The sequence below is a fragment of the Apostichopus japonicus genome, chromosome 16 (assembly GCF_037975245.1).
Source record: "Apostichopus japonicus isolate 1M-3 chromosome 16, ASM3797524v1, whole genome shotgun sequence".
Lineage (NCBI taxonomy): Eukaryota > Metazoa > Echinodermata > Holothuroidea > Aspidochirotida > Stichopodidae > Apostichopus > Apostichopus japonicus.
The window spans coordinates 26,011,163-26,036,757 of record NC_092576.1 but is presented as its reverse complement, the minus strand read 5'-3'; the positions used below and the strand labels follow the sequence as shown (position 1 = coordinate 26,036,757).

Sequence of the window (25,595 nt, the reverse complement as noted above, 5' to 3'; positions counted from 1 at the left end):
GCTGTAGTTGTTGTAGTGGTGGTAATAGTTATCATGTTGGTGTAACGGTGGTGTTACTGAACTCCTCCAGTAACAGTTACAGTAGAAGTGGTTGCTGTAGTAGTTGTAGTGGTGGTGATAGTTATCATGTTGGTGTAACAGAGGTGTTACTGAACTCCTCCAGTAACAGTTACAGTAGTAGTGGTTGCTGTCGTAGTTGTAGTGTTGGTGATAGTATTATCAGGTTGGTGTAACGGTGGTGTTACTGAACTCCTCCAGTAACAGTTACTGTAGTAATGGTTGCTGTAGTTGTTGTAGTGGTGGTAATAGTTATCATGTTGGTGTAACTGTGGTGTTACTGAACTCATCCAGTAACAGTTACAGTAGAAGTGGTTGCTGTAGTAGTTGTAGTGGTGGTGATAGTTATCATGTTGGTGTAACGGAGGTGTTACTGAACTCCTCCAGTAACAGTTACAGTAGTAGTGGTTGCTGTCGTAGTTGTAGTGTTGGTGATAGTATTATCAGGCTGGTGTAATGGTGGTGTTACTGAACTCCTCCAGTAACAGTTACTGTAGTAGTGGTTGCTGTAGTTGTTGTAGTGGTAGTGATAATTATCATGTTGGTGTAACGGTGGTGTTACTGAACTCCTCCAGTAACAGTTACTGTAGAAGTGGTTGCTGTCGTAGTTGTAGTGTTGGTGATAGTATTATCAGGTTGGTGTAACGGTGGTGTTACTGAACTCCTCCAGTAACAGTTACTGTAGTAATGGTTGCTGTAGTTGTTGTAGTGGTGGTAATAGTTATCATGTTGGTGTAACGGTGGTGTTACTGAACTCATCCAGTAACAGTTACAGTAGAAGTGGTTGCTGTAGTAGTTGTAGTGGTGGTGATAGTTATCATGTTGGTGTAACGGAGGTGTTACTGAACTCCTCCAGTAACAGTTACAGTAGTAGTGGTTGCTGTCGTAGTTGTAGTGTTGGTGATAGTATTATCAGGTTGGTGTAATGGTGGTGTTACTGAACTCCTCCAGTAACAGTTACTGTAGTAGTGGTTGCTGTAGCTGTTGTAGTGGTGGTGATAGTTATCATGTTGGTGTAACGGTGGTGTTACTGAACTCCTCCAGTAACAGTTACTGTAGTAGTGGTTGCTGTAGTTGTTGTAGTGGTAGTGATAATTATCATGTTGGTGTAACGGTGGTGTTACTGAACTCCTCCAGTAACAGTTACTGTAGAAGTGGTTGCTGTAGTAGTTGTAGTGGTGGTGATAGTATTATCAGGTTGGTGTAACGGTGGTGTTACTGAACTCTCCAGTAACAGTTACTGTAGTAGTGGTTGCTGTAGCTGTTGTAGTGGTGGTGATAGTATTATCAGGTTGGTATAACAGTGGTGTTACTGAACTCCTCCAGTAACAGTTATTGTATTAGTGGTTGCTTTAGTAGTTGTAGTGGTGGTGATAGTTATCATGTTGGTGTAACGGTGGTGTTACTGAACTCCTCCAGTAACAGTTACTGTAGTAGTGGTTGCTGTAGTTGTTGTAGTGGTAGTGATAATTATCATGTTGGTGTAACGGTGGTGTTACTGAACTCCTCCAGTAACAGTTACTGTATTATTGGTTTCTGTAGCAGTTGCAGTGGTGATGAAAGTATTATCAGGTTGGTGTAACTGTGGTGTTACTGAACTCCTCCAGTAACAGTTATTGCATTAGTGGTTGCTGTAGTTGTTGTAGTGGTGGTGATAGTATTATCAGGTTGGTGTAACTGTGGTGTTACTGAACTCCTCCAGTAACAGTTATTGCATTAGTGGTTGCTGTAGTAGTTGTAGTGTTGGTGAAAGTATTATCATGTTGGTGTAACGGTGGTGTTACTGAACTCCTCCAGTAACAGTTACTGTAGTAGTGGTTGCTGTAGTAGATTGTAGTGGTGGTGATAGTTATCATGTTGGTGTAACGGTGGTGTTACTGAACTCCTCCAGTAACAGTTACTGTAGTAGTGGTTGCTGCAGTTGTTGTAGTGGTGGTGATGAACCCCTGATAGTATCATTCATTTGGTGTTGCCACTGACCTCAAGCATTTGTGTTTTTAGTGGTTATATTATTCATTTAATGATTATGGTAGTAGTCAGTCAGAAATGCATGAGTAAGGTTTGGAGTTTGGTTATGCAGATGGTAGTCATTTGCAGATCATCTTTAAAGTATAATACATCGGTTGTGGTTGCAACTATATATACTATATGCAACAAAGCTTCATCATAGGTGCTGCAAGTTCCAGATCATTGTTGAATTTGACAGACTACATTCTGTTTTGGTTGGCAGATAACAATGATTGTTTTTTTTTTGGTCATGTCGTTGAAGGTCAATATTTGTTCTCTTCCATCAGTGAACCATTGAGTGCTTACATATATTTTGGCCCAGTCTACTATCAGAAGCTGAAACATATGGTGTTGGATAAAATGCATGCCAGGGCCAAGGGACCCAGAGCCATCCTTACCAGACAACCCACAGAGGGAAGGTCAAGGTGAGAGTTACATTTTACCTTTTCACTATTCATGCAGTGGAGTGGTACTTTCCACTGTGTTGTATTGAAAAAAAACATATGCAAAATGTTAAAAGTGTGTGATATACTCCTGAGGTGTGTTTAATACTTGCATGTTAAAATCCCTTCTAGTGTTTTTTTTGGTTCCTTGCTAAAAGCAAAGGAACCTATGTATTCAGGTTGGCGTGTGTGTGTGTGTGTGTGTGTGTGTGACGCTTTAGCTTGTATGCACGATAACTCAACAAGGGATTGACTGATCATGATCAAACTTGGTGGGTGGGTGGCCCATGGTGAGTAGATGAACCCTATTGTTTTTGGTGCCCACAAAGGTCACCAAAGGTCAGTTATGGTCCAAAAACCCAAAATACTAAAACTGCAATAACTCCCAGTGCCAATGTGCGACAAGGTTGATATTTTGGGACAAGTTGTGAACTGGTTAGGGGAACATTTTGAAACTTAATGGTCATGTGATCTGAGGTCACCAAAGGTAATTAATGTTAAAAAACTAGTATTTTTGCGATAACTTGAGAACAAATTGTCCGTTAGGGTTGGGAGTTGCTTCAATGTAATCCAATTGTCGACCCACATCTGGGTGACCCTTGACCTCAATTTGACCTCTGGTGACCTTTACATGTTTTTGGGGATTTTTACAGTTTCAATGCGATTTTCAGATGTCAAAGGTACCTTCTGATCATAAATGTCAATAGGTTGACCCCTGTGTGACCTTCGTGCGCGAAGTTATACGAGGTCAAAGTTAAAAAATATTAATGAGGTCACAGGTCAAACGTGAAATACTCCCAAGTTGCAATAACTTGGCTACTATTTATTGGAATTTCGTCAAACTTGGTATGATGATATTGGTAGATAGTCTCCACACACTGATGTGTGTTGCAATTGATATCATGCATATTTATAAGAGGGGGGCCTAGCAATATTTCGTTATGAAAAGTTTGTATGCACAGTAACTCAACAAGGGAATGACCAATCATTACCATACTTGGTGGGTGGGTGGCCCATAGTAAGTAGATTAACCCTGTTGATTTTGGTGCTCATATCATGAATATTAATGAGGTCATGGGGTCAAACGTGAAATACTCCAAATTGCAATTACTTGCCTACTATTACTAGTCGGAATTTCGTCAAACTTGGTATGATGATAATGGTAGATAGTCTTCACACACTGATGTGTGTGCAATTGATATCAGGGCTTACCATTACTTTGGCAACAAAAGATTGTGAGCATAAATTGCTGTTGTTGAATTAGGGCTTTGTTAGAAATTTCCCTATGAATGGAACTAATGAACAGCAGCAAGGAACCATGAAATGTTTTCATTCTGGTTTGTGAGATGAATCTTACTTATACTGTAGATTGTATAATGTCGACAATACAATTTTTTCTGGCCAAAAAACCTATGGTCGATCTAGTTTCTTGTGTTTTATAGCTGACTGGCTGATATTAGTCTGTCCCACCCCACCCCCTTCAAAATAATTTAGTGTTTGTAAAAACAGCAGTAAAATCCCATTTTGTGTTCAGTTTTGAGATGAATCAATTTTGCCATGAATGACTGAAAATACTGAGGTGTGTTGTGAAACAAATTTCAAAAATGAAAGCAGTATATAGCAAATGATACAAACAGCTTAAATATGTTTAATACACTGAATGAATCATCTCTGCAAGGAATGTAATGAAGTAAACCTAATTAATTAAATGGTTGACTTGTATTAATTAAAATTTCATTGGTAGCTTTCCATTTACTTTCTTGGTTACAAACAGCAAATTGAATGGTATCAGCATGCATCCACAGAAATGATTTCATTAATGTAAATTGAAGATTCATCCTGTTATATTGTTTTATCTTCAGGGATGGTGGTCTTCGCCTCGGAGAGATGGAAAGAGATTGTCTGATTGGCTACGGAGCCAGCATGCTGCTACTGGAGCGTCTAATGATCTCCAGTGATCAGTTCGAGGTGGATGTCTGTGGCGAGTGTGGCTTGCTGGGTTACTCAGGATGGTAAGTTTGAGGTTGATACCTGTGGTGAGTGTGGCTTGCTAGGTTATTCAGGATGGTAAGTTTGAGGTTGATGTCTGTGGCGAGTGTGGCTTGCTAGGTTATTCAGGAGGGTAAGTTTGAGGTTGATATCTGTGGTGAGTGTGGCATGCTGTGTTACTCAGGATGGTAAGTTTGAGGTGGATGTCTGTGGTGAGGGTGGCTTGCTAGGTTATTCAGAATGGTAAGTTGAGGTTGATATCTGTGGCGAGTGTGGCTTGCTAGGTTATTCAGGAGGGTAAGTTTGAGGTTGATATCTATGGTGAGTGTGGCTTGCTAGGTTATTCAGGATGGTAAGTTTGAGGTGGATGTCTGTGGTGAGGGTGGCTTGCTAGGTTATTCAGGATGGTAAGTTGAGGTTGATGTCTGTAGTGAGTGTGGCATGCTGGGTTCCCCAGGATGGTAAGTTGATGTCGGTGGTGAGTGTGGCTTGCTGTGTTACTCAGGATGGTTAGTTTGAGGTGGATGTCTGTGGCGAGTGTGGTTTGCTGGGTTACTCAGGATGGTAATTTCAGGTTGATGTCTGTGGCGAGTGTGGCTTGCTGGGTTCCTCAGGATGGTAAGTTTGAGGTGGATGTCTGTGGCAAGTGTGGCTTGCTGGGTTCCTCAGGATGGTAAGTTTGAGGTTGATATCTGTGGCGAGTGTGGCTTGCTAGGTTATTCAGGATGGTAAGTTTGAGGTTGATGTCTGTGGTGAGTGTGGCTTGCTAGGTTATTCAGGATGGTAAGTTTGAGGTTGATGTCTGTGGTGAGTGTGGCTTGCTAGGTTATTCAGGATGGTAAGTTTGAGGTTGATGTCTGTGGCGAGTGTGGCTTGCTAGGTTATTCAGGATGGTAAGTTTGAGGTTGATATCTGTGGTGAGTGTGGCTTGCTAGGTTATTCAGGATGGTTAGTTTGAGGTGGATGTCTGTGGTGAGGGTGGCTTGCTAGGTTATTCAGGATGGTAAGTTTGAGGTTGATGTCTGTAGTGAGTGTGGCATGCTGGGTTCCCCAGGATGGTAAGGTTGATGTCTGTGGCAAGTGTGGCTTGCTGGGTTACTCAGGATGGTAAGTTTGAGGTTGATATCTGTGGCGAGTGTGGCTTGCTAGGTTATTCAGGATGGTAAGTTTGAGGTTGATATCTGTGGTGAGTGTGGCTTGCTGTGTTACTCAGGATGGTTAGTTTGAGGTTGATGTCTGTGGCGAGTGTGGCTTGCTAGGTTAATCAGGATGGTTAGTTTGAGGTTGATGTCTGTGGCGAGTGTGGCTTGCTGTGTTACTCAGGATGGTAAGTTTGAGGTTGATGTCTGTGGCGAGTGTGGCTTACTGGGTTATTCAGGATGGTTAGTTTGAGGTTGATGTCTGTGGTGAGGGTGGCTTCCTGGGTTCCTCAGGATGGTAAGTGTGAGGTTGCCATACCGTAATGTATTGATCATTGCCTTTTTGTATTGATAATTGCTGTACCCTAACTATGTTTTGATAACTGTGGTAACCTACCTATGTATTGATAATTGCTGAACCCTAACTATGTATTGATAATCGCTGTACCCTAACAATGTTTTGATAATTGCCGTACCCTATGTAGTGATATTAGTCTTACCTTATGTTTAGATAACTGCCTTACCCTAACTATGTATTGATAATTGCCGTACCCTAACTATGTATTGATAATTGTCGTACCCTAACAATGTTTTGATAACTGCGGTAACCTAACTATGTATTGATAATTGCCTTACCCGAAAAATGTATTGATAATTGTCGTACTCTTACTATGTTTTGACAATTGCCTTACGCTAACTATGTATTGATAACTGCCGTACCCTAACTATATATTGATAATTGTCGTACTCTTACTATGTATTGATAATTGCCTAACCCTAACTATGTATTGATAATTGCCTTACCCTAACAATGTATTGATAATTGTCGTACTCTAACTATGTATTGATAATTGCCTAACCCTAACTATGTATTGATAATTGCCTTACCCTAACAATGTATTGATAATTGTCTTACTCTTACTATGTTTTGACAATTGCCTTACGCTAACTATGTATTGATAACTGCCGTACCCTAACTATATATTGATAATTGTCGTACTCTTACTATGTATTGATAATTGCCTAACCCTAACTATGTATTAATAATTGCCTTGCCCTAACTATGTATTGATAATTGCCTAACCCTAACTATGTATTGATAATTGCCTTACCCTAACTATGTATTGATAATTGCCTAACCCTAACTATGTATTGATAATTTCCTTACCCTAACTATGTATTGATAAATGCCGTACCCTAACTATATATTGATAATTGCCGTACTCTAACTATGTATTGATTATTGCCTTACCCTCACTATGTATTTATTATTGCCTTACCCTAAATATGTATTGGTAATTGCTGTACCCTAACTATGTATTAATAATTGTCATACTCTAACTATGTTTTGATAACTGCGGTTACCTAACTATGTATTGATAACTGCTGTACCCTATGTATTGATAATTGTCGTACTCTATGTATTGATAATTGCCTTACCCTAACTATGTATTGATGATTGTCCTACTCTAACTATGTATTGATAACTGTCGTACTCTAACTATGTATTGATAACTGCCGTACCCTAACTATGTATTGATAACTGTCGTACTCTAACTATGTATTGATAACTGCCTTACCCTAACTATGTATTGATTCTTGTCGTACTCTAACTATGTAGTGATAATAGCCTTACCTTATGTTTTGATAACTGTGGTTACCTTACTATGTATTGATAATTGCCTTACCCTAACTATGTATTGATACTTGTTGTACTCTAATTATGTATTGATAATTGCCTTACCCTAACTATGTATTGATAACTGCCGTACCCTAACTATGTATTGATATTCTCTGTCCCTGACAGGTGTCATTACTGCAAGTCGTCTTGTAACGTCTCCTCTCTCAGGATTCCGTACGCCTGTAAACTCCTATTCCAGGAGTTACAGTCCATGAACATAGTACCGAGACTCAAACTAAAAAAATACTCAGAATGAGAATTGTCAAGAAAATGAAAACAATGGCTTAAAGGATGAAGGAGTTGACCTCGATCGTAAAAGAAGGGATTAGCGGTGACAGGAGGTGCTCTCCTAAACAAGGATGAAATGATGATAACGATGGAAAGAAGATGGAGATCTAGCTGATGATGGATTTAGGAAGCTCATCCTCAATCAAGGAAGGGCAGGAAGGAAGAAAGCAAGCAAGACAGCAGATAAAGATCAAGTCTGGAGTCTTGCTTTGTGTTTTTGTTTTCTGCAATAATCCATGAAGTCTGCAGGATTATATTTCCTAGAGGTGCAGATGAAACTGAGAAGGTGGTGAAAGTTTCATGCATTTTTGAGGAATAAATCCTGCGTAAATGAACTAAGTTGACCATTTTGTTTAGCTTACTCATGGAATGTCAGGTGTTGTCTTTTCTGGATCCTTAATAATGATGTTTAGTCTGGAAAAGTGAGAAACATTGAGCAGTTCATTTTTTTCATAACTTATTGGAAAAGGTTCCATTTAAAAACGAAAATAATATCTTTTTCCTGAGAGGAAATTTGTGTATGCATACTTTTGTGTAAATGGTAACAATCCGTTACATTTGTAATTTAAATGGCATGTGTTAGCAAACACTTTGTGAGAGTTACAATTGTTAGGTTTACAACAGGTAGCCTTCATTGGTAGGATTTGTTGTGAACCATAAAGCATGTTTTAGTCTTAAAAAAAATAAGTCTTGAATTTGATTTAAAAGGATGGGAACCATTGGCTTTACTGGCTTTACTTTTAAGGTCTCCTTTATTGCTGCCAAAATATGCTAGAAAAGTTGAATAATCCCGTCAGGTTTGCAAACATCACTTTACCCTGCTCACCTTGAGCAATATGCCATGTTCCTGCGTTAAGAGATCTTATTACTGCATAATGTCCTCAATGACTTGGTATAATGCAGGTGACATTCTGGGTAATACTTCGAAAGTGGCAACACTAAAGGACCATTTGATTGGTGTCTATAAAGCGGCATTGTACATCAGAACATTGTAATGATGTCAGCCTGTAGATGTGCTGTCTGTTATAACAAGTGACATTGTACAGCAGAACATTGTAATGATGTCAGCCTGTAGATGTGCTGTCTGTTATAACAAGTGGCATTGTACAGCAGAACATTGTAATGATGTCAGCCTGTAGATGTGCTGTATGTTATAACAAGTGGCATTGTACATCAGAACATTGTAATAATGTCAGCCTGTAGATGTGCTGTATGTTATAACAAGTGGCATTGTACAGCAGAACATTGTAATGATGTCAGCCTGTAGATGTGCTGTGTGTTAGAACAAGTGACATTGTACAGCAGAACATTGTAATGATGTCAGCCTGTAGATGTGCTGTCTGTTATAACAAGTGGCATTATACAGCAGAACATTGTAATGATGTCAGCCTGTAGATGTGCTGTCTGTTATAACAAGTGACATTGTACATCAAAACATTGTAATGATGTCAGTCTGTGGATGTGCTGCCTGTTATAACAAGTGGCATTATACAGCAGAACATTGTAATGATGTCAGCCTGTAGATGTGCTGTCTGTTATAACAAGTGACATTGTACATCAAAACATTGTAATGATGTCAGCCTGTAGATGTGCTGCCTGTTATAACAAGTGGCATTGTACATCAGAACATTGTAATGTCGTCAGCCTGTAGATGTGCTGTCTGTTATAACAAGTGACATTGTACAGCAGAACATTGTACTGATGTCAGTCTGTAGATGTGTTGTCTGTTATAACAAGTGGCATTGTACATCAGAACATTGTAATGATGTCAGCCTGTAGATTAGCTGTCTGTTATAACAAGTGACATTGTACAGCAGAACATTGTACTGATGTCAGTCTGTAGATGTGTTGTCTGTTATAACAAGTGGCATTGTACAGCAGAACATTGTAATGATGTCAGCCTGTGGATGTGTTGTCTGTTATAACATTTGGCATTGTACAGCAGAACATTGTAATGATGTCAGTCTGTAGATGTGTTGTCTGTTATAACAAGTGACATTGTACAGCAGAACATTGTAATGATGTCAGCCTGTGGATGTGCTGCCTGTTATAACAAGTGACATTGTACATCAGAACATTGTAATGATGTCAGCCTGTAGATTAGCTGTCTGTTATAACAAGTGACATTGTACAGCAGAACATTGTAATGATGTCAGCCTGTAGATTAGCTGTCTGTTATAACAAGTGACATTGTACAGTAGAACATTGTAATGATGTCAGCCTGTGGATATGCACACAGTGGTCATGATTCTTTGGTGTTCGGTTGGCATTTTAGTTTGTCACAGTTATGAGAATATCTATAAGTAGAGAACTGGGAGTCCTGTTATGTTATGTGATAGTTACCAGCACTATCTGTGAGAAGGTTTGATATTGGTGACGGTTTCAATTTGAACGGTTTGTTTCAACTGGTAACGTGTAGGGTGTTAGGTTCTTCCGGTGAGGTAATGGAATTTGAACAGTAGGTCTAGGTCCTTGTAGTGCTGTATGTACGTACCATTGATAGGCTCTGGATGTTGGCGTAATATTTGATTCTGTTGCGGTTGGGTTCTGTTTCAATCCTAAAACCAGCTTGATTTCAATGGGTTTTGTTGCCGACTTAAATTCATATTTGATAGATGAAAGAAGAACATATTCTTTGTATCCAGGTATGTTTTGCATTCCTATGTACTGTTTGTCGAAATGATAATATTTGAAGTTGATATTTGTTTTGCTGCAGAAGCGATCTTAAGCAAACAGGAGTGATGTAATAAATGCAAACTTAAACAGTCTTTTTGGTTCAAAATATTATTTTAATATGACAATTTTCAACCTTTGGGATGGTATCAGTATGAATACACAATTACAGTCACTGGTACATGAATAATTTACCTCAGCTTTAAATCTTTCTTTACGTACTGGGTCAAAGATTCTCCTTTCTAGTTCCCAAGTAGAAATGTGAAAGCAGCGATGGGGATGGTATGCATGTATTTGGTTCCTACTTCATTCACATCGTAAGATGGTAGACTAAAGTAAACACATTTAATGTTTTTGTGTGAGGATTTTTTTTGGGGGGGGGGAGGGGAGATATTGTATTGCTAGATTCAACACTTCTTGGGTTACAATTCCAACAATGAATAGTAAACTCATGACAAATAATAATTCAGTTGAGCTTAAAATGTTACTTGGACAAAGACTTGATCAAGTCTGAGGATGACATCGGACCAGTGATGATAGGAAAACCCAGAGACGTGTATTGCTTTAAACTTTACGATTTTTATTAAACGAGTTTTAATCATGTCAGTTTCAGTCAATCCATGACAAAGAAATCAAAACAAATTGTTTAAAAATAGATTAATCTTAGTATGCCATAACTGCATGATAATCAACCAGCATGTAAACTGTCTTACATTACTTAAAATCTGACTTTAATCAATACAGTAATTAACTTGGCTGTAACCTGTATGCATATGCACGTATACCTAAATCAGTCCTAGCCTCTGAAGTGGCAAACATGCAGTTAAATTGTAAACGAACATTGTAAAGTTGATCTTAGTTTTACTTTTATCTGTGTAGTGATTTACTTCCTTGTCAGTTAATCGTAAAATGCAGGTTTTAATAACAAAATAACCGAAGCTTAAATTCACCAGAATTGTCCGTGTGTCGACGTTGTTTTTCCTGAGAAAAAACACGAGCAAAATGGTTGTATATACACAAATAAATGTCACAGTCGCAAAATATACTATTACCCGGTTAACTGAACTTCTTCCCTTGATGCATGTCAGGACCAACACGGCGTCATGGTCAGAGTCACCTGTATGATGAATGTTCTAACAGTTACATTCGACGGTTAATTCCTTGTTCGATTGTTACAGGAGAAACACCATACAAGGTCGCATACTCTGAAGGTTACACAATAACAATTGCCAAGTGGAAAGCTATGTACAACTCACAATTGCTTTAGATGTTGTAATAATTGATATCATACTGTCGTAACATTAACAAGTCATCTGAACATTTTAAGATAATGACATTTCTTTAAAGTTCTAAAGTTACTAAAGGTTCCAAAAGTAAGGTTCCAAAAGACCTTCTTTCTCTATATCTCTCTCTGTAAGTTTCAAACACATTCCAAAATATTGAGAAATGCCACGATAGATGACGTAATTACAATGCTATAGGACAGATGGTACGACATATTCTCCTTAAAGCTGTATAAAGAATGGCAATAATTTTGACCTTTTACCATATTTAGGAAAGAGAGTAATTTAAACCTAACATACGACTAAATCTAAGTGGAAAGTACATGAATATTTATATCTAAATGACTTGTATGAAAGGTGGATAGTTGCAGTAAAGATTGATTAATTAAAAGTTACTGTTAAAAAAAATCATAATCCATCAGTCATTGTGGTTTTGTAAGCAAAATAACGTTCTGCTATTCTTGTAAGTGCCTATGCGCACACCTTTACCATGTAATTTATAATCATCATGTTTTTATACTTTATCTCTCTTTTCCCCCCTTTCTTTGGTACATGTGGTAACACTTTACTCGTAAACCAATTACAAATACTGGAAAATGCAGTAAAATTTCAGCTTATTTACACTGTGACATTTCCATTTACTACATATACCACTATTGAAAACATTAAAATAGTATTCCTCTAGCAAAAAGATGTTGATTTTCGAGTCAACTGGCGCTTGACATTCATTTTCATATTCTACTGATACCTTAGGATAGGTAACAACTCACATAAACCAAAAGAAAATACATTTTGGGAAAATATGTAAACAAATATGATTTCAAAGCACTGATTACATTCACCACATAAACAATAATAATTAAAATTCAACAGTTATTAAATTGTAATGAACTATTTACAGTTTATGTATCTTATATTAACTATACATATATCTACAGGTAAAATTATTCGAGGATCTATCTGCAAAATTTACCAATCGAATGTTCCTTATTTTATCTTTTCAATCAACTTACTATGGAATCGATGGTTTAAATGAAATTGGAAGCATTAAGCCCATATATTCCTGCACAGAGTGTCAGGTTATGTTGATGAGCACGATATTACAAAAAATATATCGAAATTCCATTAGGGACTTTAATCCCCTCCGAGCATCGAAGTTTTCATTACAATATTCGTATTTTTGACGTCTTTCATTGTTTTACTGTAACTCAAATTTATCTACAGAATGTATTTGACATCAAGTTCACGAGCAAACAGTTTTCATTATTTTCAGATACTTTGAGACTCGTAGAACTAACCATTACGAGGGTCCAAAATACAACCTTGCTAAGACTGCGCCCCTAACTATCTGTACTATAGAGAATTTGAAGATGCCAAGAATGGCCAGACTCGAAGGAAAGACAACCCTCTGTGAGATTCATGTTGCCAGGATACATTTGCGGTTTGTTCAACTCAACAATCAACGCGGAGGCATTTTCTGTTTTGTGGACAATCAAGAACGACGTAAAAACGCTGGGCGGAGACATTGTCGGCTTCATCGGCTTATGCTCTTACGAGGCTTTGTATCAGCTGCAAGAGTTGGTTGCTTCTGATAAAATAAAACGAGAGAGACGTTACCATATGTGTCAAATGATTATATCATTTTTAAAAGCTGTTCTAGGCGATTCACGTTGCTCATTACGACTGTTCAATGCAGGCTGATAACCTCTTCTTTTAAAACATGAACATTAAATCAACATATATAATCTCTTATATTGATCTCTACCCATTGAAACTATACTTTTCTTGTTCTCATATTTTATGTTTAAGGTAAAATTTATTTTGATAATTGTTATAGAGAAAGGGGGGGGGGGGGCATGATGATTGTCCGATGCTACTTTGTATGTTATTTCTGATTTTAATTTGATTTTTTTTCACTCCAAACATACATAGTACAAAACAAGACATATGGTGTAGAGATAACACAGAAAAGTCTGCCCGGGAGACTTATATCTACTGTGGTCCCTCAGTGTACATCTGAGAGCAATGATTCCTCAGAATATTGTATTTTAAAATCCCTATGATGTTCATGGTGATTTTCACATGTAGGTGTTTCAAATAATTTAAGATGAAAAAAACATTGTAACAGGTGATTTTCACTAGTAGGTATTTAAATAAGTTTAGATAAAAAAAACATTGTAACAGGTGATTTTCACTAGTAGCTTTTTCAAATATTGTAACAGGTTAATGAATTATGAGTGATTGGTGAAATAGCAAACAAGGATTCTCTGAAATTTACTTTTATTAATGAATTATATCAAACTTGATTTGATTATAATTTAAATCGCTTTCATCATTAAACATTGCAGTTCTCGGATTCATTATTTTTCATGATAGTCTAATCACAATTAAATCTGGACACAAAATGAATGGATCCATTAAGAGTCTAAAACTTTTGCAAGCTTAACTCATTTCAAAATATGGATCGTAGATTTTGTTGAACATAACAGCACTAGAATTAATTTAATTCAACGGTATTAATACTGTGGGGACTGTGGGTTCTGTCTAGTGTTTGACCAAAACTGGTGAGTGTTGATATATGCCTACCTGTAGCGATTCCGGAAGGCTTCGACCTAAGTAAAACGAAAGAATAAAATAAATAAAATATAAACATTCGGAAAATAATGATTGTGATATTATTATTCGTTAATAGTGTGAGCTTAACTATATAGCATTAGAGACCACAAACTGTAGATATCGTGTAGGTTATATAACAAGAGCCCAATAGCACCATGGTTCCTTGCTTATAAGCCTATATTTACAAGGGAGCAGGACTGTCCTAACATTGTTTTTGGATGTACAACACAATATTATTCTCAAAAATATCAAAAATCAACCGTTGGTCCTTTTACAACCTGTTGAGAACCAGGTGTCCGATTAAAGCGTGATATGCACTCTGTCCTGAATGTTAATATATGAAATGGTATCAAAATAAACTTTTGGTCTCTCATAACTTGAGAATCAAACTTCGTCAATGGAAGTTATTGCAAAAATTATCATAAGTGGGCAGTTTTTTGCCCATATGCGACCTTGAATGACCTGACGTTGTTTATCAAGTTGTTCCCCTCGATGATGTGCACGCTGTCAGGCACATAACCAATGGAGGCGGGCGAAGTGGGAGCCGCCCCCCCCCCATTGGCATATTTTTTTTAGTATTTCTTTTTACGATGTCGCTAGTAATTCCCATAATTTTATGCCTGGGAAGTGCCATTTCCAGCGATCTGGGAGGCATTTTCGGCCAACATTTTCTTAGGCACTTCGCGCCAACCTGTGGTGGCGCTACGGTTAGATATTGAGTTGGAGATTTTGAATTTCGCCCCCTCCTTGGCAACTTCGTGGCTACGCTCCTGCACTCTGTCTAAATATTTTGTGTGCTCTAATGTACAGACACAGAGTATTGCTAAACAGATATCAAAATCAACCTTTAACCCCCATAATTTGAAAACCGGATGTCCGATCGAAGCGGGGGATGGCTGTTTCTATAGAGCACACAGAGTTCTATCATATATCAAAATATTGACAAAAACTTTTTTTCTTTGCCCCGTAACTTCCAAAATAAGCACGTTTACCCAAGATTTTACCTTTGACCTATTAACCCCATGATCAGATGTAGTTTGAGATTTTATTTCCAACAAGCAACATGACAATTCTGTACGACCATCCTAACTTCACTTATCAACAAAACAAAACTTTGACATCTGATAACTTCGCACATGAAGGTCGCACAGGGGTCAACACATGGAAAATTTTGATCGGAATACCATTTGAGATCTGAATATGGCCACAAAAATTCAAATAACACAAGAAACTAGTAAAGGTCACCGGAGGTCAAACTGAGGTCAGAGATCACCCAGATGCGGGTCGACTATTGATTTATAATAGAGTAACTCCCAACCTTCACGGATATTTCGTTCTCAAGTTATTGCAAAAATACTAGTTTTTGACCCCTAATTGACCTGTGTTTACCTTAGATCAAATGACCGTTATGTTTGGAAATAATCCCTTACCCCATTTACAACTAGTCCCAACGCATATTAACCATGTTAGACCCTGTCAATGGGAGTTATTGCTTTGTTTAATGATTTGGTTTTTGACTGACCTTTGGTGACCTTCACAGGCACCAAAAACAATAGGGCACACCTTCTCACTATGGCGGATCTATATACCTATTTTGAGTTTAGTCCAACTTTCCCTTGTTGAGTTGCAGTGTACCAAAGCAAGTGTCACAGACAGAAACTCACACACACGCCAATCTGACTAATTAGGAACCTTTTACTAAAGCAAGGAACCAACACGATATGCTGATTAACTCTCGTGAAAAGATTTATTTACTGAGCAAATTGTTTCATGGCATAGCGTCACTTTTAAATTACCTTCAGGTAAAAAGTGAGACATTATAAGAGTTGCACTGATATTCTTACAAAGTACATTTAGTCGCAACCTACATCAACGCCAGAATATTCAAATAAATATGTATACATATAATGTTTAGCTGTTTAGTGAAAATGATGCAGAAATAATACGTTTAATAGACCTAGGTTATTTGTTACACACATTTCTAAACCCTGACCAACCTTCCCTAAAGATGATCGATTACCAGTGAGAACGTGCAGAGCCTCATTCATCTCTACACCCACCCATCCCCCCCCCCACACACACGCCCCCCCCCTACACACACACATACACACATTTTCAAATCTGACGAATATTCCGTGTTTTACCTCATTTGCATAATCAGCATCCGTCAGTTTTTCCCCACGTTTCAACATCTGTAATTAAAGCATATAAAAGTTGTTAAGGAATATGATATTCAATCAGGTGTGATGCCAGTATCAAAATAAATGCAGACTTGGAAGGGGGGGGGGACGCAATGTTTTGCCAACTAAAAATGAAAATACGGGCAGGATGTGTTGATAAACGAAGCATGAGTTCAACGGATTGAGGCCCAGTGGGCAGGTGTCCGCTGAAGCCTGAAGGTTCCCTAGTTGGGTCCATGCTGATGTTTACGTTGTTGCTGTGCTAAAATTAGGCTAAACTTCGACCTGTACTATAAGTTGCATATAAGTTTTAAATGAAATAGGGAATTGTCTACATAAACATTCATATCGCCTCCCCTCCTTGCACCACCCCCTTTTTTTTCGTCTTTCTCATTCTCCCTCCCACTCTTCAGTGGTGTACTTAGTATAGTTGGAGCCCCGGGCGGATCTTTACCTTGTCACCTTGTGCAGGGGATGCTGCCCTGACGTAGGGGTATAATTGGAGAAATTGTTGTATTGTTAGGTGGCTTGGATTCATAATGGTGCTCTTGGCAAAGCGTTTAACTGCTTATATATGTTTAGGATTTCTCATTCTTCAGTTAATGTTTCTCAGCTTGTGTTGTTCAAAATATTAATTTTAGTAGACAATTAAGACTAGCATAAACAACAAAAACGACTAAAAAAATCACCTACTTTCGTTTACAGATAGCCACTATTAGCATCCCACATTAATTTTTTGTTTTTATTCTGATTTTTTTTATTGTATTATTATTTTTTTTAAGGGGGGGGGCTGTGGTATGGCAACCCCCTTACTAGTACCCGGGTGGGCCACCCCGCTTGGTAGCTTGGTATCTACTGCATCTTTTTTCTCTCCTTTCTTTATTCTCTCTTCTCTTATTCCCTCTTTTTTTTTCTATTTCCTTCATTTGGCTGACTGGTACTTCATTTTGCCGAATACATTGTTGAATGGGGGAGAAGGGGGGGGGGTAGTGCACACCGGCACACCCCCTCCTAGCTACAGCCATATGTTCAATGAATATGAATAAATATGAATATGAATGGGGGGTCACACCAGCACACACCCCCCCCTAGTACAGCCATGTGTTCAATGGATATTTCTGTTATTTGGTTACTTACGGTAGCCTTGCCTCATCTCACTATTCGTCGATATATGGGTAACATGAACATTTTAATATAGGGAGTTTTAATATGACGGAAAAAATCATAATGTAGCAGTTACTTTAGTTGGTTGTTGGAACTTTTGTTCTATAATTTCTTTGGCATGGAAGTGTTCTAGTTGTCTTTCTTTATTATTATAGCTAGCTCTTCTGTACTTTACGCTGACAGTGATTGCAACCATTTAATATTTAATTATCATTGTGTAATAACTTTGGTTTGATATTTAAAGTAGAAGACGGGAAGGAAATAGGTCATGACAAATGGGAACTTGCAATGGTTAACCATAATATGTTAGACTTTCTTGAATTTGATCTTGACGATTTACTACAGGAAATACCTAGAAATATTATGAACTTCTGGTAAGATCATATATTCAAACCAGAATGCAAGAATGCATTGTGGTTTCGATGATGTAAACTTCAGCTATTTTGCACATGAATCTGACGTAATGTATAGTGAGGGTGTACAACATACCTGATATTAGTAATACAGTGAAAAGCAGTGCGATGTGACAAACAATAAATTCACAATGACACAGGCTGTCCTGAAATGAGCATTGACCTCAACAACAAGCTTCTTGTACTTAATGTGATAGATACATCAACTAACTAAATATGACATCAGTCCTTGTTGAAATATTGTGTAAACCATGGTTTCACAATCTGACCCCTGGTGAACTCAAACGACCATTGACCTCCGCCCACAACATTAAGGCTTCTTGTACTCAATGTGGTACAATTACATACCAAATATGCGATCTGTCCAAGCTCCTTACGATATTATGTTTAGGAAGATGTGTTAGGGTGGAGAAACAGGTACGAGGGGAGTGAAGTAAATGTTTGGCATTTGCTGACTTCAAATGACCTTTGACCCCCACCAAAAGCAATAATAGGCTCCTTAAATTTAATATAGTACATCAAAGCAAATATGAGATCTTTCCTTTCTTGCAATATCATGTTTACAAGGTTGTCACGATTCGACCTGTTGTCCCAAATGACCTTTGACCTACATCAAAAACATTAGGCTTCCTGTACTCACTGTGGTACATCTACACACTAAATATGAGTTGGTCCGACCTTCCCTTCTTGAGATATCGTGTTTACAAGGTTTTCAAAAGTTGACCTCTGGTGACCCCAAAAGACCGTTGACTTCCACTAAAAACAATAGGCTTGTTGTACTCAATGGGGTACACCTAAACACTAAATATGAGGTCTGCCCATGCTCCCCTTCTTGAGATATCGGGTTTACAATGTTTTCACAATTTGACCCTTGGTGACCCTAAATGACCTTTGACCTCCACATAAAACAATAGGCTTGTTGTACTCAATGTGGTAGTTCTACACATTAAATATGAGGTCTGCCCAAGCTTCCTTTCTTGGGATATCGTATTTAGAAGGTTTTCACAATTTGACCCCTAGTGACCCTAAATGACCTTTGACCTCAACAGAAAACAATAGGCTTCTTGTACTCAATAAGGTACTCCTATGTACAAAATATGAGAACTGTCCAAGCTTCCCTTCTTGAGATATCGTGTTTACAAAGTGGGCGTCACAAACGCACACACACACACCCACGCACCCATACACACACGCCAGCATGATTGCAAAGGTTACGATTATCATCGAAACCAATAAAAAGTTAAAAGTGTAAAACATACAATACTATAAATTCTTAAAACTGTCTTTACAGTCCACTTCTATCCCGAACGCCAGGAACAGGGAATTTCAGTAATTTAAAGCGAATTTAAACTCGGAATATCACATTTATGATTCTGCTTGATGTGCGAGCAAAAGGGAGGGTTGGGGAGGGGGCGGTAGGTAAGTGAAGGAAATCTCAACTAGATTGAGCAGCATATGTATGATTCCGGAAATTAACGCCGGGAATTAAACTTCTTAAACCAATAACCTCAAACCCATGAAGAGCAACAGGAATGTGTATTTGCACTCCGTCTGGATATTTTTGTAACGATTTAGTGTTTAAAGCAAACTGATGGCAACAACTATAATGCATACTAAAGGATGGATTTAGGCAAAAACTCATTTATTTTAAACTGACTACGACATATGAAACTGATGTTTGTACCTAAAGTAAATATTTACATGATATGATAACTCACACGCATTACTTACAGGAAAGAATGACTCATGATCTTTGAACAGAAGCCAGCGACCAGACTGAAGATCCAAAAGATACTCGCGTTCATTAAGTCCGTACGGATTCCAGAAAACTGTAAAATGGATAGAACAGAAGACTATAGGGAATATTGTAACTTGACCATGCATGAATAATTGAGAAACTGGGAATTCGTAGTTACCTTTTGTTCCCTGATCCCCCCCCATCCTCTCAACCATCCCCTCACCCCGTCACCGTCCGGAATAGTGTTCGACAGATTATATAATAATCGATTCTTGCCGACCGATTAGTTCCTGCGACAATCGGGCCGATTACCAATTATTTCATCATTTTCGTCGAACTGGCCTAATGAATGCATGTGTTATGCATGATTAACAACTTCTAGACCAATACAATTAAATATGTAAATAAACTACTTAACGTTTCCAAGTGAAGATTAACGGAGCAAATAAAGAACACTGTAATACATACATAGGGCGCTGTACATTTATAACGAGGAGTCGCAATATTGCAATGCCGCCACAACACAGTAATTGACAGTGCTGTACAGACTACAGAAGCAGGCAAATAGTAGCCTTGGTTACGAAATGCGAAAAAAAAGTTCAGGGACAGCTTTGACATCTGGTATAATAACCATTATCAGTGTTGCAACTCCAACGAAAATAAAGTGAAAAGTATATCGCACGGAAATAACATATTTGTTATTTCGTAATCAGATATGAAAATATATAATCTGATATGAAAAATAATGTATAAAAGTAAGTTACTTTAACGCATTCTCTTACACAGGCTCTTCTCAGTGGATAGGCAGTTTGCTAACAGTTTTATTTTATCATGAAAAATTAAACAATCCAGAACGTTTGCTTCAGGTTTTCAATTATTAACATCTGCGAGGGAAACCTTCCGATCGAACTTTGTTTCAAACGATCATGCACAGTAAGTCAATGGCGCTTGTCCATTGACTTAACTACATATGGGAGATATCACACACTAAAGTCTCATTGACTTTGTCGCGCGTGTCGCTAGAAGTAGGACTTGCTCGGTTGCGGTAAAGGAGTTCAGTTACTGCAAAGGGGTTATTTTTATCACGTATGGTACATGCGGCCAGGGAAAACAATGTTTGCCTAATCACACAATACTGTAATGCAGTAGAATTACTGAGGACTGTCGCCAAACATTTTTAGGAGTATTTGGCGCCTTGATTTTATCATATTATCGCATTTGTAAAATCTTGGTCGCATTTTCAAACTGAACAGTTATGAAGCTCAACCTTTCTCTAGCCAGACTATCCGGGTGTACGTTGAACTCACAACGAACGAATCATATTGTAATCGTTTTCACTTTCCAGTTTCACCTACGGTGAAACAGCCAAAGTGGTTCCAAAGTATATTGCTTTCGTTGTATATTTAGTCAAGACAATAGATCGTTCTTATCAATCGTTAAACATGGATAATAAAAGGTTTTGTAAGATGCAGTAAGCGAGGTGAAAAAAAATCGTCGCCCCCCTAAGCTTTTTGCGAGTATAATGTATGATGTTAACTGCTAAAACTGGATAAGTACATCAAAGAGCAATTTAGTACAATCTCGCGTGAGGGACTTGCGATACCGTTTCCTTACCGGCTTTGAATAGCGTTGCATCGAATGATATACATTCTTTTACCGTTGTGGTTGTGGTGAATCAAAAGCGCGGAAAATACAATCCTTTATTTGGAACGTAATAATCGGTTCCGTATAATCGGTAGCGCTACGGATTTTGCCGATGCTGATTATTTACCGATTGTCTGATAATCGGTCGGATGCCGATTATCTAACCGATTATCGGTCGAACACTATCACGTACATATACAAAGAGGATATTGTACATTAACCCTCACATATATGCCATTACTCGAAAGATGGAGAGTATACTACCTTTTCGTCCTTCCGAACTTGACACATGTTATATGATATTCATTATTTGAAACAATTGTCAATATTAGGTTAATAATTAATAGCTCTTTTATTTACTATTGTGTCATAATTTTAAATTATATCCGTCACAGTCTGGTATTTGTAAATTTCCCGTTATTAATGATTTACGTAGAAATATAACCTGAGAAAATCTACAAAACATATGATCAAAACAACTGCAATCCAAATTATGGTACGAATTCAAATAATCTTGCTCAACGAAAAGACACATAACAAACCATAATTCCGTACCCTAGGAACCAACCGGCTGCTTTACTTGAATAAACATATTCCCCTTTGGACCTTTTGTCTTATGGAAAAAGACGTGACCGGACAAATACCCCAAAACAAATACCCCTCGGAAGATTACCCCCCAGTCAATAACCCCCGGGCGATTACCCACCGGACAATTACAACCGGACAATTACCCCCAGGACAGCTACCACCAGGACAGATACTCCCGGACTGATACCTCTGGACAATTACCCCTGAGGACAAAAACCCCCGGAAAACTACCCACCCGGACAGCTACCTCCTCGGACGAATACCCCCTAGACAATTACGCCCCGGACAAATACCCCCGGACGAATATCCACCTGGTTATATGCCGTTAACTATAGGTGACGGATGCAGCGACGGATACGCAGGTCTTCTTTCTCATTTATTTACCCGCGGGCCTCAACATATACCCTGGTCCCTCGGGCAACTGTGAGAGCATATTTACAATTGGGCCAGGGTGCCGGTTAAACTGGCACCACTAGGGTCGTCGTGGGCTGCTGGCCCTATTTTCTCGACTTATTTCGACTTTTTCAAAGATTCGAGCTTTTCATATATATGCCCCCAAAACTCTTGGATAGGGTTTGACAATGGACCGAGGCCCGGGGCAAGATAGGTGGAGACGGTGGTTGAAGAAGCACGAGGGGGCGTGGGGGGGGGGGTTAGGTCACTGATGGAAGAAACTATTAATTTACTATTAGTTATAGTGACACTATTCTGTATTATTAATCTCCGAACAATTCCGGCTTATTGCAACTTACTATTTTCAAGTTTTCTTTTGAGTAATTTTACTTGATGATTTTTTGTGTTATGTTATTTTAGTTTTTGTATAGCGCTTTATATGGCGCAGTCATCTCAAAGCGCTTTGAATCCCTGGTCATCAGACTGGCTGCCGAGAATCCAGCGCACACGCCTAAGTTACCTCACATGTACCCATTTATACACCTGGCTGGAGAGGGGCAGTCGAGATAAAAGTGCCTTGCCCAAGGACACAACATAATGGTGAGAGCTGGAATCGAACCCACAATCCTGAGATCATATATTAAACCAATGCATTAGCCACTCGGCCACCACGCTCTCTTGCTTATTCTGAGCTATTTTGTTCCTGGGAGTGCACTCCATTTTAATATGAGAGGAGCAGAGGGGAGGGGCGGGCAAGCACAACCACGGTCCACCCCTCTAGTTTGGTGTGCATGATCATAATCCATACCCCCCATGCATTGTTTCATAGACCGCCGGGCTATTAGTCAAACCCGGTTACGGTGTAACCCGTTATACCAGCAGAATTGCCTGTTAAGTTTCATAAAAGTTTGTACGATTGTTTGAAAAATAAGAAAAGAAAAAGGCTTGAGACCATGACGTCACTACTATTTGAAAAAAAAAATATTCTCTAGTCATTCATTTTGCAAAAGAATGATGATAATATAAGAAATCCATTTAATTTTCCATAGTTTTAATAATAATACATGCCAACTATTTACAGAATAGTGATTGCTACATTGTCCACAAATTGCCCACCATGTAGAATAAAAGGTCTTCCTTGTGATATTTTTCACAAGGCCGATAGCGTCTGGCGCTTACCCGGGATTTTTCATGGGGTGTCCCCTCGCATTTAAGAGATTTTCTACTGTACGAAAGCGTGCTTAAATGCAAAATGGTATAATATGTTGCCATTCTTAGGCAAGACTAAACTTACATCATTGGCGCCGCCAGGAGTTCGGGTAAATTTGGGTGATTTGGGTCATCCAAATTCATTGTGATGTCACATATACACAATCAACATTGCGTGTGTATTTTTATTTTGAGGTATCAAAAACTACCCCTCAAGGTCCCCACCCCTACAAAAATGTCTCATGAGATCCTCGCTTCTTCACGCCTCCGGTTTGTGTGTTTGTGCTTGGGGGGGGGGGGGTTGGCGTATTCTGCTTTAGTTCGGTAGTAAACGGGGGAGGTATCTGTGCCGGTGTATTTGTGCGGGTGGAGTTTTTTGTAATTGTCCTCGAGGGTAATTGTCCTCAGAAGTACTTGTCAGGGGGTAATTGTCTGGGGGTACTTATCCTTGGGGGTATTTGTCCTCGGGGATGTATGTCTGGGGGTAGTTGTCCTCGGAGGTATTCGTCCTCGGGGTGATTGTCAGGGGGTACTTGTCCCGGGGGTATGAGTCCTGGGTATATGTCCGGGGGTATTTGTCCTTAAAGTTTCACCAACCCCCCACCCCCCTAACTCCATTCCAATTCTCCCTGGTAAAAACCACTAGAATATCAATGAGAGCTTTTTACTGTACCGTGGACATTCCTTGCTTTGAGGTTTGCCAGAGAGGAAGATGCAATAGTAGGTGGCAGCAGACAGTAACGAAAACTGAAGAAGAAAGAGATTCTTGTAATTATAATTGTTACGTCATATAATATTCAGGTACTGTCCACCCAGTGTAGCTTCTTATGTCATTAATTATCGACTACCAGGTGCCGCTTATACAAGATACGTAAACGGTGGGAAGGATAAAGGTTAGCAATATTACAATTTAAAATATTGTAAAGCTGAAGGTATGATACCCGTTATAAAAAGGCTATCATTTACCTTTTACATTAAACTTCGGTCAGAATAACGCACTTGTATACCTGACCATAATGGCGGTGTCTTTGACTGCTAGTACGGACAAGGCCATCAAAGTTATGCAATGCCTTCTATACTGAATGTTAACATTTAACGACTGGAAATGATGCGTACATAATCTACATTTACCAGAACTTAACAACACTACGATACCCATATCCATGGAAGCAACAATCATTTTTGGCTCTGCCAACGGGGGAGGGCGGGGGTGGGGGCAAACATATGATGCCGTCCGTTAAGGTGAGGGTCCTAGGGGGCGCGGTGGCAATTCCCTTTGAGAAATGTTGGTTAGATGGATGGTGTTTGCATGACGATTCTATAGTCTGCTTCATTTTGAAAAGAAAAAAATCTGAAGCAAAGTAAATAATAAATAATATATTAATTAGTCTTTTTTCTTTATGTTTAGGTTGCACCGCACACACATTATATATTTATATACTGTGCACTAGAGTACTTTTTAATATTCCGTCTGGCATTATTTTATTCTGGGAACTAACCCCCTCCCCCTCCAAACACACACACGCCCTCCTTGTCCAGTCCAATAACATTTCAAATCGCCTCATCACTTACTATAAAAAAATAAGTTGTTCCCCTCTTTTTCTTATCACCAATTTTTTCCGTTACTGCGAAGAATCCTTTTTGAAGCATCCAATACAATATAAATATACCTTACTGCTATAAGGAAAGGTCTATTAAAGTTACATTGCAATGAGAATCCAAAACAGGGATCTGAGTGTAGCAGTTGCGATTGGTGGGGTGCGGAATTTGGGGGGGGGGGTTGGAGGGTTAAAGCGGAGGATTGGCATTGGCTTGATGAAACATGAATTAAACAAATATAGAAGAAATGGAACAATGTGCCTGTGCCGAGGGATGGGTGGTGGTGCGGGTGGGCGTGGTGCCGGGGATGGGAGTGGTTACAGCGGAGGATTGGACAGGCGATTTAGCACTCATGAAAGAGGGGAGATGATGTTATCTAGCAACCCAACAGCAGAAGGTTCATTTGCAAGAGGTGGTGTTAAGGAAATGTGCATGTGTGTGATGCTCTGGGCGTGGATATTAAATAGCGTATAGGACACATTTAACAAGAT

General features: G+C 38.8%; 2 protein-coding genes across 10 annotated transcripts in view; one reads left to right on the top strand and one right to left on the bottom strand.

Moving 5' to 3' along the window:
* LOC139982457 (DNA-directed RNA polymerase III subunit RPC2-like) overlaps positions 1-25,595 on the top strand; it is a 159,996-nt gene that overhangs the window by 54,745 nt on the left and 79,656 nt on the right. For 7 of the 9 annotated variants that reach the window (XM_071995356.1, XM_071995359.1, XM_071995354.1 and 4 more), the window contains 3 exons: positions 2,352-2,489; positions 4,370-4,519; positions 7,443-10,372. In XM_071995356.1, coding sequence (XP_071851457.1) covers positions 2,352-2,489; positions 4,370-4,519; positions 7,443-7,572 — 418 coding nt within the window. In that variant the 3' untranslated portion in view covers positions 7,573-10,372. Of the gene's footprint in view, positions 1-2,351; positions 2,490-4,369; positions 4,520-5,016; positions 5,061-7,442; positions 10,373-25,595 lie in introns of those variants that run through there. The other 2 variants (XM_071995352.1, XR_011798185.1) reach the window with 2 other exon arrangements.
* Positions 10,837-25,595, bottom strand: part of LOC139982462 (uncharacterized) — a 58,055-nt gene continuing 43,296 nt past the window's right edge. The window contains exons 12-16 of the mRNA XM_071995366.1: positions 24,179-24,252; positions 19,665-19,762; positions 16,321-16,368; positions 14,147-14,172; positions 10,837-13,148 (exon numbers count right to left, since the gene is read on the bottom strand). Of these exons, the coding sequence (XP_071851467.1) occupies positions 13,103-13,148; positions 14,147-14,172; positions 16,321-16,368; positions 19,665-19,762; positions 24,179-24,252 (292 nt within the window). The 3' untranslated portion in view covers positions 10,837-13,102. The remainder of the gene's footprint in view (positions 13,149-14,146; positions 14,173-16,320; positions 16,369-19,664; positions 19,763-24,178; positions 24,253-25,595) is intronic.